Raw genomic sequence first — 19815 nt, 5'->3', positions numbered from 1 at the left:
CTGGCCAAATGCAGAGAGGAGGGTACTGTGCAGGGATGGTGCAGCAAGCCAATTCCCTCTGTAGAGCAGGAGATCTGGGATCCACGGTGCCGGCTGGTGCACCTGCTGACAAGAGGCAAACCCCACATGTCAGGGAGATGGACAGTTTTGCCAGGAGGCTGCCCTGATTGCTGTGGAGCCAGGACTGCGGCAGAATTCTCATAACACTGATTAAAGGCCAGTGTTTCTGAGATGAGGACTGTGGGATGGGGTGGGGAAACAGACTACTTAAACCACTTTCCTGATTAGATAGTGACAAACCAGCTGGACTTTGAGATGGTTGAGCAAGACTCTAAGGCATAGAAAACAGCCAGATGGCAGCTCTCCCCAGCGTGACAGGAGAGATGAAAGGTGAACAGTCACGCATGAATACTAATCTACATCAGATCGCACTTTAACCCCACCATGCACAGAGCACCCTTTCTGTGTTTTGTCAGTCCTGTCTTTCCACGTGCACACACATACACGCTCACACACACTTCCACCAATCAGTATATTTCCAGTTCCGTTTCAGTCACTTTATGGACATAACCAGGCATACAACACAGCTAGGGACAGGCTTTACGCTGCAGACTGGGTTTTAATCTAACTTTGCCCATTTCTGATGTGGTGGCAGATTGTGAAATGGTGTGAGGCAACTTCAGACATCACGTTCCTTTCCCCCAAAGTTAGGGCACAGTTTTCCTTCCTTGCATCATCATCAATCTTTATTTAAATACTTATATTAGGGTAGGACGTGAAGGCCTCAATCAGTATTTGAGGTTGGGAAGCTCAGATTGAGGGAGATCTTGGAAGTTTTTTGCTCCAACAGGGGGCATATGTCACTTCCTGATTTGAACTAGAGTAAATGGGGGATTCTCTGTAACTTGAAGTCTTTAAATCAAGATTTGAGGATGTCAGTAACTCAGCCAGAGGTTAGAGGTTTAGTACAGGAGTGGGTGGGTGAAGTTCTTCGGCCTGCAATTATGATGGTCCCTTCTGGACTTAAAGTCTGTTTGCTAGAAGCTGGGAATGGGTGACAGGGGATGGATCATTTGATGATTACCTGTTCTGTTCATTCCCTCTGGAGCACCTGGCATTGGCCACTGTCAGAAGATGGAGCTTTGGTCTGATCCAGTATGGACGGCTAGATAGACCTTTGGTCTGACCCAGTATGGCCGGTCTTAGGAGTATCAGGGACATGTTGGGCTAGGCCCTGTAGAAAAACACACACACACAGAGTCCCTGACCCAAAGAATTTAAAATAATCCTAAAGGGTGGTTCTTCAAACGGTTGCAGACGTGTATTCCACTGAGGTATGTATGTGCCATGCACACCAAAGCCAGAGAACTTTGCCTAGCAGTACCCGTGCACACCTGAGTGGAATAAACATCTCAAAGAACAAAAGTTATGGTGCAAGTAACCGACTTTTTATCATCATTGGGCCAAATCCTTAGCTGGCTCTCACCTATCAACGAGCACACTAGCTTTCTAGAGTTTTGCTCTAGCCTCTACACTTTTCCCATTATGGCTGTTTGCGTCATGGCTCTTGATTTCAATGTGGCTGGGGCTCAGTGCGACATCACGTAGGAATGCTCGCTCACTCCCAATCCTGTCTGGAAGACCACTCTCTCTAGGACTGGAAGTAGGGTTTCTAGGTGTCTGGTTTTCGACCGGAATGCCTGGTCGAAAAGGGACTGCTGAGTGGGCCGTTAGAAGTCCAGTTGGTGCAGCAGGGATAAGGCAGCTTCCCTGCCTGCCGTGGCTTTGCTCAGCTCCCGGAAGCAGCAGCATGTCCCTCCTCTGGCTCCCACGCATAGGGGCAGCCAGGGGGCTCTGTACGTTGCCCCCGCCCCAAGTGCTGGTTCCGCAGCACCCATTGGCTGGGAACCGCGACCACCCATGCCGCTGCCTCAGCCCTGATCCCCCTCCTGCCCTCCGAACCCCTCGGTCCCTGCCCGGAGCACCCTCCTGCACCCCCCAGAGCTCTCTCCTGCACCCCAAATCCCTCATTTCTGGCCCCACCCCAGAGCTGCACCCCAGCCAGAGCCCTCACCCACTCCCGCACCCCAGTCCCCTGAGCCAGCCTGGTGAAAATGAGCAAGAGCGTGAGTGTGGGGAGAGCGAATGACAGAGGCAGTGAGTGTGGGTGGGGCTTTGAAGAAGGGGCGGGGCAGGAGACGGGGCAACAGTGTTCAGTTTTGTGCGGGTAGAAAGTTGTCAACCCTAACTGGAAACAGAATTGAGTCTCCATATTTAGTCACTTTCAGAGTATTTTTAAAATTCTTCCTGGCTGCTCAGAGACGCTTCTGGGCCTGTAATTCCTGTAGTGCTGGATTTCAGCCCAGAAGGAATTGCATGGTAGGTGACATCAGATTCTTCAGAAAAACAAATCCTTTCAAAAAATGCACATTGGGCGATGGGATGTTACACTGTGTTTTCAAAAATACCCAGCAAGACTTTTAGGAATTTTGCCCAGAGTCGTTGCCCTTCTGCCCAATTCCTTTCAAGGGCCCCTGTCATATCACTTCCCCATCATGAGGGGAACGATACACCCTGGAGCACCACTGAGCTTTCAAAAGGATCAGGAGAAACAAGGTTCCAAGCTGGGTTTTCTCTGGGGCATTCAAAGGAGCAGGACAAATTTGAAAAGAGCATGTTGGTATGGTAACTACCCCTGTCCTGCTTACCCCCACCAGATCCCTTTAATAAGGCTTGTCACGATAAATATCGGTTGTTACTATATAGGATCACAGCAGTTAGCGGTGAAGAACAGTTAATTAGATCACTGAATCCATCTCTCTGGAAGGGATGGAGTCCCCAGGTGAGAGATGTATCAAATAATGAAACAGATACCACAAGGCAGTTAGGGTTTTCTGGCCATAGATATTCACCACAATGGCTATACATCCATGTTATTCTGCAAACAGGCTTATCAGGAAGGAAGTAAAAAGTGAAAGGAAGAAATAACAGACCACATCCTCAGCTAGGGCGAATCACTGTAACGCCAATGACTTTCATGGAGCTATGTTTATTTACACCAGCTGAGGGTTTGGCCCTGCATTAGCTCTAATTGTGCATTTGCCATGGTCCAAGTCTCACACCATAAGGGGTGGAGAAGCTCAGTGTGGGAGGGTGCTGGCCTCGTGAAGGTGCCCTCCTTTGATAAGAAGCCACAATTCCTTCAACAAGTGTCTGGCAGCTGCTGCTCACCTGAAGGTTATGACACACGCCATAAAAAACAGACAGAGAACGTCAGTGGCCAAGCAAACATTGCATTGTTCAGTTAAAACAAGCTCTAACGTCCAAGGCTACTATGTGTGCCATTGCTAAGAGTCTGACGTTGGCTTAATGCAGTCCCTGTACTATATGTGTCCAACCCCACTGTGGTGGGCTACCTAGAATATGAAAAGCCTAAGGAAAAAATCAGCCTTGTCTATTGTGATTTGACAAACTGAAAGTATCAGCAGTATGAGCATAGATGCCCTGGAAGCCACGTACAGAGAATTCATTTGTTTTTCACAGTGAATAGTATGCACCACATAAGCCTAATCTGAGGGTTTAAGTGTTGAATAGGTCTTGTGCTCACCTGTCCTCCTCGGGTGAATTTCACCCCACAAACAGAATTCCAATTTGCACACTGCAATGCACTGAAGCAATTTGTGACTTTCATTCTGCTGCACTATTACCAGAGACTGACTCTATTACTAAGATTGCAAACTGAGCTTCATCACTTTGCAAGCCATATACAAAATCCAAGGGAACACATGGGCCCTGGCCCCAAGGGACCAAATCAGAGGGTTGCAATGCCATGGAGCTATGCTGATTTACACCAGCTAAGGATCTGGCCCTAAAATGCAAGCTCTAGCCAGGTTCACTGTAAGCATGTTCCAGTGTAGGTCTTGCAATAATTTGTTCTATGTCTTAAAAGGGACAAGGAAGCTGTTGAACTGATCTGTCAAAAGAATCTTTACAGAATTTGTCATTCTCACTTGGAAAGAAACAAAACTATAATTCTTCCAAGCCGGTATATGAGAAAGAGAATAAATCTGATTGGCTGGGCAGATTTATGGTCCTTCAGCCAATCAGAGGTGTTGCATAGAGACACCACCTCAAACAGCCTGAAGAGGAGGGAGAAAAAAAAATATTGGTGAGAAAGTTATAAAAAGTTTGGGAGTTGGGAGATTGGACCTATTTGGCCGCAGCTACCTTAGAAGGAACTTTTAGCAGAGAAGGAGAAACTGTCCTCAAACAGTGAGTGATAATAAACTACTGATTCATTTCTGATCTGAATGTGGGGGGAGGAGAGAATATGTATCTTTTCTGTAAATGTGTGGATTTTGCTTTGTCAGGAACAGCTTGTAAAACTATGACATCGCTAGCCAAATCAGGAAAGAAACGCGTTCATTCTTAGTTTTTCTTTTTTCTGCAGTGATCTCTCTCATCTATCTTCTATAAATGTAATAAGCCCCATTTGATGAAATTGCTAACTATTTTGGCTTAAATTTGTAACAAAGAACACCTGGAAGAAGCGAATGTGAACACATAATCCTCATCTGTAATTCAGGAGACTGGATCAATAGCCTGTGTGTTTGTCTCTGTGTCATTTTCTGCTACTTTGTTTAAATGGTGATTTGTGTAAGTGCATGTGGGAAGATCTGGGCTGTAGCTGCAGAATGCAATCTTCTTTTTATTCCTTGCATGCACATTGCACAGTCAGGGATGATGAAGTGTTGCAACCTGCATTCAGTGTTTAATTTCCTCTGAAGTATTATAGCAGTAGTGCTGGTGAGACTGACTTTGATAAGGGGACATAGGATAGTCTTGAAAAAAGGCTACATGAAAAGAGGTAACAGAAGCTGTTGGCAGAAATATTCCACTGTACTAGCAGTGGAGTCGGACCCCTTTGAATACAGAGGATGAGAACAGTCATCTTCAGTAAATTGCTCAGAGCTACGGAACATGAATAGGCTCGTTGGCAGCTGCGGACCCCTCCATCATCCCCAAGCCAGCACCCTCAACCTCCTAATTCACCAAAACACCAACACTGCCCCTGCTAGCATCCCAAGGACTAGAGCTCTCGAGGGGACCTGCCAGTACTTTCCATCTACTCCAGGGAAAAGTGCCAACTGCCAGCATGGCAGAACCCTCCCACAATCCCTCAGTCCTACCACTACCCACCAGGGCATGCCACCACCGCAGTCACCACCAAGAAGAAACTATCCTCAGCACCTGAAAACGAGTGCTCTAACCCACCTGTCTTCCAGCTGCTGGAATAGTCCCGTATATGACCCAGCCACTCCCTAGTCCTCAGGGCACCTGTTTCCCGGTGCCCGTCACCAAAAAGGAGATGCAGCAGCATTGAGCATAGAGGGGAATGCAGAGCAGTGTCCATTCCCTTCTGCAGCCATAAGCTCTGCTGGCCAGTGGAGACACGTGCCCTATACCCTCCCACCCACTTTGGAGCGGACAATGTGACCTTAGCTAGTCTGGTGCAAGGGCCACTTGATGCCTGCCCCCAAAGCAAAGGATAAGATGGGGGAAAGTTCCTCGCTCCCTCTCCTCTCCCCTACAACACCCATAGATATTTAGTATTCTTTCAGCAAAACCTTACCTTACAAGTTGCTATAAGAAAAGCCATGGTGCATGTATGCCCACTACCTGCACACAGAAAACCAAACAGCTGGCAATCAGGTTTTTTAGGGAATTGGGAGGTCTGATCTTCCAGCCACTTGAGAGAACTTGGACAAAATCACCATCTTCATCATAAGTGCTTGCTCATTTTCCTAAGGCAGTGGCAGTCTGAATCCTTCATCTAGGCGTTTTTCCAGATCTGAGGCATTTTGTTACATTACACTCCCCACTCCTTTTCTGTGCACAAAGGGGAAACTTCCTCTTCTGTAAGACACACAGAAAGGATCCCTTACAAACCTTCCTCCTCTGACACTTGGCAGAGGGGACCCACCCCCTAATCTACATGCTTTACATCTACAGTTTTGTCTTTGCGCCTGTAGGACAGTGCAGTATATATACTCACCACCATCAAAGCCACATGAGATGCTGATTGGCACTGGGATGGCTTTTCTCTCTCTAGCAGTTATTTTAGTTTTGTAAACATGGCTGTTGATTTAATGTTCAGCATGTATGCTTGTATGTGTAAAATTCAGTGCTTTAACTATTTCTGGATAATGTTCCCATTCACGGCATGGTAGGACAGTGCCCTGGCTTTCTGTCTTATGAGCACCAGAATGAATGTAAGTACAAGATTGCTGTACAAGAGAGGAAAAGGGAGCCCCTGCTTCACGCTCCTCATTTCCTGTAGTCATGAACGGTTAATTCCTCACTTGTTCCTCTAACAGCCGCCTCTCTGTCCCTCATGCACTCTTGAGTGTGCGTGTTACTTTCTCTCTTCCTTCACATCTGTTTTGGGCCAACCAGCCTTTTTAATTCTAAATGCATTTCCAAAAGGGCAATTTGCTTTGTATTCTACACCAATGCTTCTTTGTTTCTTCTCTTAGAGGTTCTTACTTATTTTCTTTGCCATACTTTCAGGCAATTCCCTTCCTCATTTCCCCGGGAATGAGAGGATTTTCCCTGCTTTTGTTTAGGAGGAATAATTTTTCTCAAGTCAATAGAATAATACAAGTATTAAGCATTTTAGAGCAGTTTGCATCTTCCAAGTTTAACACACGTATCAGTGTGTCACATATCACTCTCTGTACATGATCCACAGAGAATGCAGATCTATTGCAGGTCTCATAGGGGAAGCCTGGTTCCATAGCTCAAGCAACTCATGCGTTTAGCTCTGGCGGTCCCCAATTAAATCCTTTTTGTTGGCCAAGATGCCAGCCATTGCACAAGCACTTATTACTTTTGTTTCCATTATGCAAAAGGTTAAATTTTCCATCCCAGTGTCCCCAACAGACAGCTGAACCAGAAATCAGACTCAGGTCTTGTACTTTTTGCCTGTTTGTTATGAGCCACATTTTAAAACCCCCACCCACATCCAATGGTACACATTCAGCTTTTACTCATTCAAATCACTTTCACACACTTTAAGCACTACCATTTCTGTGCACAATGGTAAAATTCACTCACACAGATCTACTTGCACATGATTTGTGCATACAAATGGGGTTTTGAGTGTGTAAATGTGAATGTACACAAGTGCTGAAGAATTGTGCTCACAAGTAATTGTGCAGACAAAGCTGCATAAACCCAGAGAGGGCCAAGTGGTCAACATGTTCCCTGCACATTTGACATATTTTATATAAAGGAGAGATAAAAGACAATCATGATCACCTGTGCCAATTGCATCCCCTCTTTTCTGCTGTCCAGAACCCAGATGTTATAACACAACTGGTTTCTCCAATGGGCAAATGATATTCTAAACCTGACACTCAAAGTATGTAAGAAACAAAGTACTGAGGGTAATAGCCAAGGGAAAGGCATAAAGAAAGAACAGATGTTTCTAACCCGCTCTGAAGTGCAACATGCTAACACTGAAATTCTTCCCCAGGTTCCCTCTCCCATCCCCATGTGTGCCTGCACTTTAGTCCATTTTGTTGTAATATTAACTGAATGCAATGTTTGTGCTGATGTCTGTGACAATATTTCCCTTCTGCATTGCACCACTGCGCCTACTGGGGAAAGGTCTAAATTCCAACACAGCAATATTTACTTTCATTGCTGTGTTTTTCTGGGCCAGCTGCCTCTCTGCAGGGACTGGGTTAGACAAACAGCCCTGTTTGTTTAAAGCACCAGCAGAGCTTGCTGGAAAGCTCTGCAGAACATTCTATTTAGCCACCACGCTGCATCTGATTTTGTGCATTTTCTGTATTTTTCTTCCTTTGTTGTTGCTCTTCCTCCCCTCTATCTGTTTTGTGAACAATTACAATAAACAGAAAAACAACACTCATGGGCCAGAAGCTGAAACTCAAAAGTGAGATTCTGATTGGCTGGTGGTGTATGTGTTATGTTATCACTCTCAAATTTTCTCAGCTCAAGGGTCATCACTAAGCAGGTATACAGGGCACCTAGAAATCACCATGCCTTGGTCTAACTTCCAGCAAAACCACCATCCCATACTGTGATTCACAGCTGTCTCCCACACAACTGCTGTGCACCACAGAGAGCTAACTACTCACTTGTTACATCATCTCATTGCCACTCTTAACAGGTAGATTCCATCTACTGTATCACAGATTTCCTTGCCATACGCACTGGGTGTAGATATTTGTCCTGACCCTTTTCCAAGACCTCAGAAAATAGTGGAGAAAAAAAATCTAAATATATCTTTTTCTCTGGGAGGATTCTACAGTGCCCTGTAGTAAGGGTCCAGAACACAAAGGACCAGCTTGTACAACCCTTACATTAGGGAACACTTAAAGTGAATGTGACTGCTCATGTGAATTACTGCTTGTTGACCTGAGTAAGGGTGCCCCAGATTGGCCCTAAAACTTACAGTAATGCTACTGAAGTGTTTTGAGCTAGCTCAGTGCTAGCTCTTGTTTAGGCCATATTATAGGATACCAAGCGCATGCTAAAAGCTGGTCTGCACAGAGTCCCATTGAAGACAGTGGGGTTCAAGGATCGGTGCCTAAGCATGTAAATTAGAGAATTAAATGGGACGCGACATGTCTAATGGGTAGATGCAAGCAGTTCCACTCACCACAATAGCATCCTCTGTCATCATGTCATGGCATTGCAGGAGTCTTCACTTCTTGCATCCCCTGTTGATCGTTTCCCTGAACCTGCAATGGCCTGTTTGTGCCCACGACTTAGCCCTTCAAAGTCATGTCTAGTTTGGACCCCCTCTGGGGTAACAAGAGATCCTTTCACCCCTCGCAAGCTACTCCCTAACCCATCCTCTGGGCTCACACCTCAGCCCCATCCTGTGCTCAGTAATCCTTGTGTCGATGCTTCTAGATCCCCCTCCTTGGGGCTGATGAGGGAGCACAGAGACACTTTCTGCTCTGGGTTCCAGCTGTGTTAAAATGGGCTGCTCCTTCTAGAGGTGTAATCCTAATCTGCACCATTGCCCTGCCAGCCTGGCTCTATAACCCCACCCCAACCGCTCTAACTCTGGCCCCATGCTGTGGCAGGCAAGGCATTGTGGTGTACTCAGCACCACTACACCATTCACATGTGCTGCTGTTTCCCTGGCTACTTCCTACCTCTGAGCCCCTAGTGTTGTTTCCCAGTAAGCTGTGGTTAACACAGCCTCTCCTTTGGTTCCCAGGCTTCTCCCTAGGTCTTTCCTGGAACCAATCCCCGTAGCAAACCTCGTTGCCTACTCTGTCCCCATATCTACTGTAGCGACACCATCAGAGGACCCAACCACATCAGCCACACCACCAGAGGCTCATTCACCTGCACGTCTACTAATGTTATTTATGCCATCAAGTGCCCACAATGCCCCTCTGCCATGTACATTGGCCAAACCGGACAGTCCCTACGTAAAAGAATAAATGGACACAAATTGGACATCAGGAAATGTAACATACAAAAGCCAGTGGGAGAACACTTCCGTCTTCCTGGACATTCTATAACAGATTTGAAAGTAGCGATACTTGAACAAAAAAACTTCAGAAACAGACTTCAAAGAGAAACAGCAGAACTAAACTTCATTTGCAAATTTAACACCATTCATTTGGGCTTGAATAGGGACTTGGAGTGGCTGGCTCATTACAGAAACAGCTTTGCCTCTCCTGGAATTGACACCTCCTCCTCTATTGTTGGGAGTGGACTACATCCACCCTGATCAAATTGGCCCTGTCAACACTCGTTCTCCACTTGTGAGGTAACTCCCTTCTCTTCATGTGTCAGTATATTTATGTCTGCATCTGTCATTTTCATTCCATGCATCTGAAGAAGTGGGGTTTTTACCCACGAAAGCTTATGCTCAAATAAATCTGTTAGTCTTTAAGGTGCCACCGGACTCCTTGAAGAATATAGAGAACCTCACTCCCACCAGAAGGAGATACATGAGATTGTTGTGTCTATATCCAATCAATGTGATTTTACAAACACTATCCACAACAGACCTCAGTATGAAACAATGGGTGTCTCTGTGTCTTCTCCAGAATAGCCATCATGACCCACCAGTTTCCAGCGCTGACTCCAGAGCAGAAGAAGGCTCTGTCTGACATAGCACAGCGGATTGTGGCTCCAGGAAAGGGGATCCTGGCTGCGGATGAGTCTGTGGGTGAGTTGAACAGTTATTGATATTTCTTAGTGACCTTCAAGCCATTTTGCTTTTCAAATAATTTGAGATCCCAAGCAGGAGTCAATCAATCTCCATCTTTCTTCAGGAGCAAGTGGTCCATCAGGGCAGGGTTGGTGTCCGTAGACAGAACTATGAGGGCATGGGCTGAGGAGAGAAGCCCAGGTCTGCACAGTCACAGAAGGCCTAATTCTAAGTTACACCATCCTTGCAATTATACAAGATAAGTGAAAGGACAATCATTCCCAATATCATGTTCTCTGACCTTCAGCCCCTCTTGCTAGGTACTATGGGGAGCAGACTGCAGAGGATCAAGGTGGAGAACACAGAGGAAAATCGCCGTGCCTTCCGAGAGATCCTCTTTTCTTCGGATGCCTCCATCAATCAGAGCATTGGGGGCGTGATCTTTTTCCATGAGACCCTCTATCAGAAGGACAGCAGTGGAAAGCCATTCCCAGATGTCATCAAAGACAAAGGCATTGTGGTGGGAATAAAGGTGAATCTCTCCAAGGGCCCTGCTGGCACAATAGCCCCAGAGCCCTTCCCAGTGTGAACTGTGCCCAGGCAGGGATCTCGCTGACAAGCAATGCTCTTTTGTCATTCTGGCACCATTCTCTGCATTACCGCTGCAGCCAGTGCTCCTGTACTATTAGCCAAGGCACAGCTAAAGCCACTGATCCTGACCTGTTTTATCCAGCAAATCCCACCACCCCCTAGAGCTCTTGCTTCACCCTTCCATCCCCTTGTCCTCAAGGCTCTTGATTCCATCCTCTCCAGTGACTCTCCCCAACTCCTTGAGTTCTGGGGTTGTTCCCACCAACAATTCTGCTTCCCACTCCCAATGCTTTGTTTGTTCATTGTCATGCATTGTTCTCTCCTGCAATTTCCCCATTCCCCAGCGCTTGTTTTCTGTCTCTTCCAGTGACTCTGCCCACCGAGCTCCTGCACCATTTGTCACAGTGACTCCTGCTGATGAAGGCTGAGGAGTCTATACTAGCTCTGGGTTACAGTAGCAGAAATTATACTGATCTGTTAATTGTTAACACGTCTTCCTTTCCATGTACCTCCCGTAGCTTGATAAAGGAACAGCCCCGCTGGCAGGAACTAATGGAGAAACCACCATTCAAGGTGAGACATTTCCTCTAAACCATGAAGAATGGGGTTGCATTTCCTGACAAGGAGAGATTTAAATGACTGGAGTATTTAGGGCTCAGCTATGGTTCTTAAAGTGAATGCCATGTGGGGCAGGGAAAAGCAGGTGCACTATACAAGCAGCAGTAGCTGAAAGTATTGTGCTTGCAGAGGGCAGGAGCAAAAGAGTACCTCCAAAGGCACAGGAGGGTGTGGGGGGGGCATGTGCTCACTGGCACCCCTTGCTCCCCTCTTACACACTTAGGCATAATGCACTCCACCACCACCACAGCCCTCCAGGTACCAGCCAGCATGCAGAGAGCAGCCTCCCCCCGCCCAGAAACATCCCTTTTGGCTTGATGAGCGCTGCCAGCAGCACCAGGGGCTGCAAGGTAATAAGTAGGCAGAAGGGTAGTAAGTTACAAGAACTCTGTCTTGCTTCAAGGCATAAAACTGATCACCAGCTGGGATCAGAAAGGGTTTATCCCTTCACCCCCCACAAGTTAACATTACAGGGTTGTTCATGTGTATTTTGGGGGGTGAAATTAGATGGGACTAGTGGTCCTCTGAGGTATCAGGTTTTACATAGTCAGAATCAGGAGATCAGATTTTATGTACTAATCCTCTGACCTTGTGCAGCAGTTCCTGTTTCCAACACTATGCATGATTACTGTCCCAGAGGCTTTGCTAACCATAGGTTATACCCAGGGTTTCCCTAGTTACCATCCTAGCTCTGTCTATTTAAGGAACCCCATTCTCTGAGGGCCATACTGTGAGCAGCTACTGCATTGGGCATGTAGTCTGCACAGGGACCACACAATAGCAGTCTCCATGAGAAGAAGGTAGGAGCCACAGTCCACCTCCACCCCCGCACTCACTCTGCATCCCCACCTCCACAGGGTTGCGTAGAGGACACAAAGTTCAGCCCCGGCCACATAAATCTGGAGGCTCTAACTAAGGCACCTTCCTTTCCCTTTAATACTTGCAGGGCTGGATGGGCTCGCTGAGCGCTGCGCCCAGTATAAGAAGGATGGTGCTGATTTTGGCAAGTGGCGTGCTGTGCTGAAGATCACAGAAACAACTCCCTCCACTCTAGCCATCCAGGAGAATGCCAACACACTGGCACGCTATGCCAGCATCTGCCAGCAGGTATAAACTCTCAATGTGTGTGTGAAATAGTTCCCTCCCTTCTTATGATGTGGGAATAAGTGGTGTCCTTTCCTACTCTTTTTTGAAATAGTTCCCATGTGTTTGAGAGGAGGCTTCTTTGTCTGTCATGCTGAGAGAGTCTGTTGGTATCTTCTCTTTTCCGGTAGTTCTCTTTGCTTTACTACCCCTTTCTCAGGTTATCCCTGATAGGGCAGTCTCTTGTCCAGACCTCCACTGACTTCTGTTTTTCCATTCTTAGCATGGGTTGGTGCCCATTGTAGAACCGGAGGTCCTACCCGATGGAGAGCATGACCTCCAGCGCTGTCAGTATGTTACAGAGAAGGTAAGATTCTTACCTACCAGACATTTTCATCAATCAGCATAATAATAATAACAATACTTAGCTCTTAAACAGAGCTTTATATCCATAAGTCTCAAAGCACTTTCTTTTCTCCATTTTACAGATGGAGGGTGGGGTGGGGGATGGAAGGAGGCACTGAAAGGTTGAGCAAGTTGCCTAAGGTCACACAGTAAGTAGGTGGCAGAGGTGGGAATAGTGCCCTAGCCACGAGGCTACCCTGTTTCCTCACTGAGAAGGGCTCACCCTTCTAAGAGAAGAGGTATCATCCATGTTTCCACTACCATTCCATATTTTGTAACTTTCCCATTCCAGAGCAAGGTAGGTTTGAGGGGCTAAAGCCAAGAATTCCATAACTATGGAGAATGAATTTCTCTATCATCCCAGGGGACAAATATTTCTCCATAGCAGGTTTGGAGGGCTTGTTGGTAAAGTGATGGAAGGAGGGTTGAAGCCTAGCCTGGATAAAACATGGACAGTGAATTCCACTCTCACCCCAGATATAGGTTGTCCCTCTACAGCAGGTTTGCAGACCTGGATCCCACTGGTGAATCAGTATGGGAGTGAAGCCAAGCATTGAGCGAACATGAATAAGCATTGAACGATCCTCCTGTTCTCATTGTTTCCCAGGTCCTGGCTACTGTCTACAAAGCCCTGAATGATCATCATGTCTACCTGGAGGGAACACTGCTGAAACCGAATATGGTGACTGCTGGGCATTCCTGCCCCAAGAAGTACACCCCTCAGGAGGTAGCCATGGCAACAGTCACTGCCCTCGATCGCACTGTTCCTGCTGCTGTTCCTGGTAACTCATTATTATCCATTGCTTCTCCATGCAGACACAAGGATCATCCATCCAAGTGACTCAAACGCTTATTAGGGTTGCTTGTAGGACCTATCGTGATTTGAAACCATCAAGTCTCATGTACTGAGGTGCAGTAAGACCTGAGTGGGAGGGGTCAGTCCACCATGTCTCCCTTGTTGAGTCTCCCTTTACATGTCTCCATTTGCTTCCATTTAATGACCTGTTCTGTTCCCAAGGGGCTGGGTTGTGTGGTTGTTGCACTGGTAGATTTTAAGAGAATTTGTTGCATCTCCAGTTATGGACAGAACAGCAGACACCAGTGGTAGATTTGACTGGGCATCATATGTAATTTCACTGAGGACTGATAGGATACATTATCTATGGATATACAGTTGACCTAATTCTCTTCAGTCTCACCTAAATGCCTTCCCTGGGAAAACAGTGATTTGTGATTCTTTATGTTCCTGCTCCCTCCACTACAAGATTCTGCTTCATCTCAGGACATCAGAGTGAATCAGTGGTCTCTAAACTTTTAAGTCTTCTTTTTTTCCCCTCCTGCAGGAATCTGCTTCCTGTCTGGAGGCCAAAGTGAAGAGGAAGCTTCTCTCAACCTCAGTGCCATCAACCAGTGTTCTTTGCCCAAACCCTGGAAGCTGACATTCTCATATGGACGGGCTCTGCAGGCATCAGCACTTGCTGCTTGGGCTGGCAAACCTGAGAACAAGAAGGCTACGCAGGAGGCATTTTGCAAACGGGCACAGGTATGGGACCTTCACTTCATTATCATGACTGAGCAGACTCCAGACCTTCCAGTTCTAAGTCCAGATCTTTAAAAGAACCATCACCCTACTTCAGAGAGATACTGCACAACACATTGTGTGATAAATGGGGACATGTTCCCCAAGTTCTAAAGATGCCTGTTGCTTTGATCCATCCTTGTGTTTCATGTTCATCCAAGGATGTTTCTTTCTTGAGTTTGGTTCTTGGCTGACAGCCCCACATACAAGTCTAACACAGGAAACTGCTGTGCAAACTTCCCCTCAAAGCCCCAATAATAGTCCTTAGATCTACTCTGCAGACATCTGTAAGCATAAGTAGGTGGTTTATTCTTAGGGTGACCACATATCCCGATTTTATAGGGACAGTCCTGATTTTGGGAGCTTTTTCTTCTATAGGCACCTATTTCCCCCCACCCCCATCCTGATTTTTTACACTTGCTATCTGGTCACTCTATTTATTCTCCTTACCCAATCAATCTTTGGTTTCTTTGCTGAGACTGTCAACTAGGATGCTAATTAAAGGTAATTTCTGTGGACATGTTTACAATATGGGTAAAGTTGTCTGAGATGGTTAGCTCATTTTATATAGGCCTACAGATAGCTATCAGATGCAATAACTTTTGATCATTACCATTCTGCCTTAGAAGTATAACAGTCTTTATCTTATCTGTTTCCTAAATTCTCCAATCCCCCTCGTAAATTTTGTTTGGGAATTCACAGAAGCACTCCTTATTTCCCTGTGTTCTTTACTTCTCCCTGTTTGTTTTTTTTTACTCTCTCCTCTGGGTAACTGTTTCTCCCTCCTTTTTGTTTTTTCAGATTAACGGGTTAGCATCCAAAGGACAATATATTGTCTCTGGGAAGAGTGATGGAGCTGCGAAACAGTCCCTTTTCACTGCCAGCTACACATATTAGGGTGTGGGATTATACTACCACCCTGTCCCTCTAGGGGGACTGAAAAAGGAAAAATCCTAACTCTGTAAAGGAACCTGGAAATCATGTGGGTTCAAACTATGGGCTCAACCGCACACTTTAATCCTAAAATGTAGGGAGAAAATCACCTAATCTTATCCAAGAAAATGGTACCTGTTTTACAGACTTAGCCCCTACTGCCATTGATAATTTACCAAATCGGTCTCTCCCCCTGAAAGGGTGGTTTTTTACTTTGTACCCTAGAAACATGGGAATGCGGGCATCAATTTTCGTCCCATGCCATCAATTTTCTCTGTTCACTAGCAAATAAAGCACAGGCCCCCTCCAAAACCACACTCTGCAGCTGGAGAGAGCACACTGGACTCCTGTATTACACATTATAGATATTGGTTTCAATCTATGGGCTGTGAATAAAGCATCTGCAACTGTGAAATTATGTGCATCTGATTCACACACAATTAAAATGTAAGTTTAATTCTGTCTCACAAGTGCACATATACACCTTGAGCTTACTTTCAACTGCTTGTTGAATTTTACGTGTACAAACTAAACCAGACAAAATAATTGCCTGTGAACAGCCAATGAGATCAAAAACATATTTAAAAAAAATAAGAAACTCTGCATTTCTGATAATGACTTAGGCCTTGATCCTGCAATGTGAGTTCAGAGGGCCTTCAGGTGAGCTCAGGGTTCTGCCTGCAAGGCACAGCTTTCAGGGTCATAGCCATAGACAGTTAAAGCTACCTCCAAAGACTGTGTCCAGAGAATCCTTCTCTTCAATTTTATGCTGAGCCTGGTGCATATTGGGACAGGACTTTGAGAGCTGAGTTAATGATGTGCGTATAATACCTAACTCTTACATGGCACTTTTCATACACAGATCCCAAAGCACTTTACAAAGGAAATAAACAGTACTATCCCCATTTTACAGACTGAGGAAACTGAAGCACAGACACATTATGTGATTTGTCCAAAGCTACTCAGAACCCCAGAAAGAGAACCCGTCTCCTGAGTTCCCAGGCAGACTCTGTCCACTAGGTCCTGCTGCCTCTTAGATACTGATCCAGTGCACACTCTCTGTAAACTTGTAGTCACTATCACATTCTGGGGTTCAATCCAAACGAGCGAGGGGTTGTATCACAGCCTGCCCTGTAACCCTGGATGCCTCACAATGCTTTGCAGTTGTATTTCCCAACCTGAGCTGCTCACAGTCTACCACCATGCAGGTTACACCCTGAGGGTCTGTATCCAGCCACAGCCCTGGTCCAGCAGCTCTGACCCCGACAGCCTGTTAGCAAAACATCAGTCACACTCTGGCTTTCACCAGACTTGGTTACTACTTGCAGGGTGACCCCAACACACTCCCAGTTCCAAATTTTCCAAAATCAGGTGTTCTGCACTGTCCAGCCCTTTCGTGAACAGTTCCAATACTAAAGGTTGATTGCTCCTGTAAAGAGTCAATATTCAACAGTTTGCTACTTTAACTGGAGTTACCGAACAATTCAGTCTAAACTCAGCATTGGATTGGTTTAGATTTTAAAAAAAGAAAACAGGTTTATTAACAAAAGAAGATACGATTTTAAGTGAATTCAAGTATGACAGATAAAGTTAGAAATGGTTATAAGCAAATAAAAGTGAAAAATACACATCTACAAGTCTAAAACTTAATCTAGCAAGGCTTTGTTCAAGATCGCCTCTCTCACCCAGTCTTCCAGTACGATGGTGACTGACCCTTTCCTTGGTAAGGATCTCTCCCCAAGGCCCAACAATATTGGTGCCTTTGTTTTCTTAGGTGAAAGAGAGCGATCACTAGGAGTTCTCTGCTCCTTTCTTTTATAGTCTAGTGAACCCATGAACTAGGTTATTCTGAAGATTCCCCTCAAAGCAAAGATTATTCAAACAATAAAGGACGCAATATGGAATAGGGTGGTGAAGGAGGCACCTTTCTTCCCACCTGTGTTTGCAGAAATGCAAATTTGCTTCATCTTCTGTCAATTCCTCTCCCTGCTATCTTGAGGCCCCACTTTACTATTTATATATAAACTGAGGTAAAACACACATTCCTCTGTTTAGGATAGACCTGTTTAACAACCTTTGCCTAGGCATGGCTGTGTGGTTTTGAATGTGTGCTAACATCATACAGGGGGATTTCGTAATGTCCCATATAATGCTGCTACACACATTGCACCAAGACATTATTGACCAGCAAGTTATTAGTTTTCAAATGATACCTCACAAGGTATCTTTGTACAAAGATCATTACAATAGCGCATAGGGTGTGACTATGGGGTGCTTTTGGTCAAGTCACCCTATGTAACTCACGGTTGTGTGCAATATAACAGTACCTTTCTTCCCCTAAAAGATTACATTTCTCTGCAAAAAGTTCCCAAGATTGAAAAACACCTCTGCCATTCAAAAGTGAATGCTGCAACTGTTTCAACGGCTGCTCCTCTGCTGGGCAGCCCAGCCAAGAAGGAATGGTGGGCTGGAGTCAGCCCCCTGCAGTATGTGGTGATGTGTAATGCACCATCCTCATTGCCTGCCGGCTCTATTCTAGGTACCCCAAGTAGGGGCTTGTTAACCGAATGCATTGCTGAGTCAGGAGGCTGAACAAAGGGATTTAATGATGCAAGTGAGCACATGCACCACACCAATACCCGTGAACCAAGGCATGGCTGATGCAACCATCTCAGGCTTGCAGCTTTCGCAGCAGCTCAGTTTTGTCACTGTCATCGTTCAAAAACCGCGAGTCAGGCCCCAATGACGAGACAGGCCTAAAAAAACGGAGATCTGAAAAGTACACGTTGGGCTCTTGTTGAGTCTTCAGGCTGCACCGGGACACGCTCTCCAGCTTTCCTCCGCACCCATGAGGGCTAGAAACTTACTTTAAGCCCCCGGTCCCCGCGAAAGCTGAGATTCCCACATAATCACGGCTCTGGATCAAGACCTGGGCTTTATGAAAAGCATTTAAAAAAAAAAAGTCACAACACTCAACATAAGATCAGGGGCCCGGCGTGACACGGAGCCGCCGCTCCCCCGCCCCAGCTGGGCCACCACCAGCAGCTCCCCACGGGCACGGAGGAGGCCCCATCCCGGTTGCTATGGCAACAAGCGCCCCGGCAGCTGCAGACCCTTCCCGCATCCTCCGGGCCTCACCCCGCTCAGCTCCACCCAGGGCACGAGCCCCCGGAGGCCGCAGCCGCGCGCCGCTCCGAGGCGAACTACATCCCCCAGAGCGCCCCGCGGCGCCGTGCCTCGCCCACGTGACCGAAACAGCCCATGACTCCCCTTCCCGTGAGGCAACGCGCGCTCCCGGAAACAGTCCGACCTCTCCCGTCGTGCCACGGGCCCTACGTCGGGGGCGGGGGCAGTCTTTCTGCGGCGCTTCCAAGATGGCTACCGCCCGTGGGCTCGTGCGCGCCTGGAGGCGGCTGCGTCTGGGGGTCCCGCCGCGCAGGGCATTGTGGGGAGGCCTGAGGTAACCGCGAGGGAGGCGCCCGGTGCGGGGCCGGGCCCGGAGTGGGGAGGGACGGCGGCTTGGGGCTGGGGTTCGAGTGCCCGCCGCGCCGCCGGCCCGAGCCGCGCTAGCCTCGTTCTAGCCTTCAGCCCCGCCCCCCGCGGGCTGGGGCCGCGCGGCACGCCGGCGGTTGGCCCCTGCTCGAGCTCGCCGCCAGCTGTCGCGAGCTTCCTCGCCTCCCCAGCCCGGGCTCGCCTGGCAGCGGCGGGTAGCGAGTGGGCAGGGCCAGGGCCGGCTCTAGGATTGTTGCTTCCCCAAGCAAAAAAAAAAATTTTTGGCCGTCTCTCTTCCCCCCCCCCCCCGCCCGTTCCCGGCTCTGCCCCAACTCCACCGCTTCCCACCCCCTCCCCCACCTCCTCCCCCGGGCGTGCCGCATTTCCCCCACCCCCGCAACCCCCTGCCCTCGCTCACCGCGGGAGCGGAGCGCGTTCAGGGGAGCGGGAGGAGCGCCTCCTCTCGGCTTCTCCCCCCTCCCTCCCAGGCTCGCCGCCAAACCGCTGTTTCCTGCCCAGCAAGCCTGGGAGGGAGGGGGGAGAAGCGGAGCGGCGGCGGCGCGCTCAGGGGAGCAGGCGGAGGCGAGCTGGGGCGGCGGGGCCACATTTCGAGGGGCGGCCTGGCCAGCGCCGGAATCCCGCCCCTAGAAATGTGCCGCCCCAAGCACCTGCTTGTTTTGCTGGGGCCTAGAGCCGGCCCTGGGCACCGCGTAGCCCTACTAACACTGCCCGCGCCACAGCAGCTGAGCTCGCGGAGAGCTCGTATCTGCCTGGCTTGTCCTGTAGACTTAGGGCTTGTCTACACTGCGACGTTGTGGACAAAGCTTGTTTCTTTCATGGGTACTTTAAAAAGCCCCCTTGGGAAGGACAAATTTTGCTGAAGCAAATGGCAGTGTGAACACTGCCT

At 47.7% G+C, this 19815-nt stretch overlaps 3 protein-coding genes and 1 long non-coding RNA gene across 5 annotated transcripts in view; 3 read left to right on the top strand and 1 right to left on the bottom strand.

Annotated features, from left to right (window-relative positions):
* Nucleotides 1-4163: 4163 nt before the first annotated feature.
* ALDOB (aldolase, fructose-bisphosphate B) lies at nucleotides 4164-15831 on the top strand. The gene is made up of 9 exons (XM_073345696.2): nucleotides 4164-4272; nucleotides 10104-10225; nucleotides 10528-10739; nucleotides 11317-11371; nucleotides 12363-12523; nucleotides 12783-12866; nucleotides 13512-13686; nucleotides 14248-14447; nucleotides 15285-15831. Exons 2-9 carry the CDS (start codon nucleotides 10114-10116, stop codon nucleotides 15378-15380), a joined length of 1095 nt encoding a protein of 364 aa, XP_073201797.1. The 5' UTR covers nucleotides 4164-4272; nucleotides 10104-10113; the 3' UTR covers nucleotides 15381-15831.
* Nucleotides 15225-19417, bottom strand: LOC144930570 (uncharacterized). Its single transcript, XR_013635851.1, has 2 exons — nucleotides 19327-19417; nucleotides 15225-18350 (listed from the first exon to the last, which is right to left on the bottom strand). It is a non-coding gene; the product is annotated as an uncharacterized LOC144930570 (long non-coding RNA).
* Nucleotides 18738-19815, top strand: part of MRPL50 (mitochondrial ribosomal protein L50) — a 3207-nt gene continuing 2129 nt past the window's right edge. The window contains exon 1 of the mRNA XM_073345703.2: nucleotides 18738-18876. Within this exon, the coding sequence (XP_073201804.1) occupies nucleotides 18791-18876 (86 nt within the window). The 5' untranslated portion in view covers nucleotides 18738-18790. The remainder of the gene's footprint in view (nucleotides 18877-19815) is intronic.
* The window catches only part of BAAT (bile acid-CoA:amino acid N-acyltransferase), a 21514-nt gene continuing 20487 nt past the window's right edge, over nucleotides 18789-19815 (top strand). The window contains exon 1 of one of the 2 annotated variants that reach the window (XM_073345695.2): nucleotides 18789-18876. The gene's annotated coding sequence lies outside the window, so the exon portion shown is untranslated. The remainder of the gene's footprint in view (nucleotides 18877-19815) is intronic. The other variant, XM_073345693.2, reaches the window with a different exon arrangement.

This window comes from Lepidochelys kempii, chromosome 5 (assembly GCF_965140285.1).
Source record: "Lepidochelys kempii isolate rLepKem1 chromosome 5, rLepKem1.hap1, whole genome shotgun sequence".
Taxonomy (NCBI): Eukaryota; Metazoa; Chordata; order Testudines; family Cheloniidae; genus Lepidochelys; species Lepidochelys kempii.
Note: the sequence above shows the minus strand (reverse complement) of the source record. Positions and strands in the feature narration are given on the sequence as shown.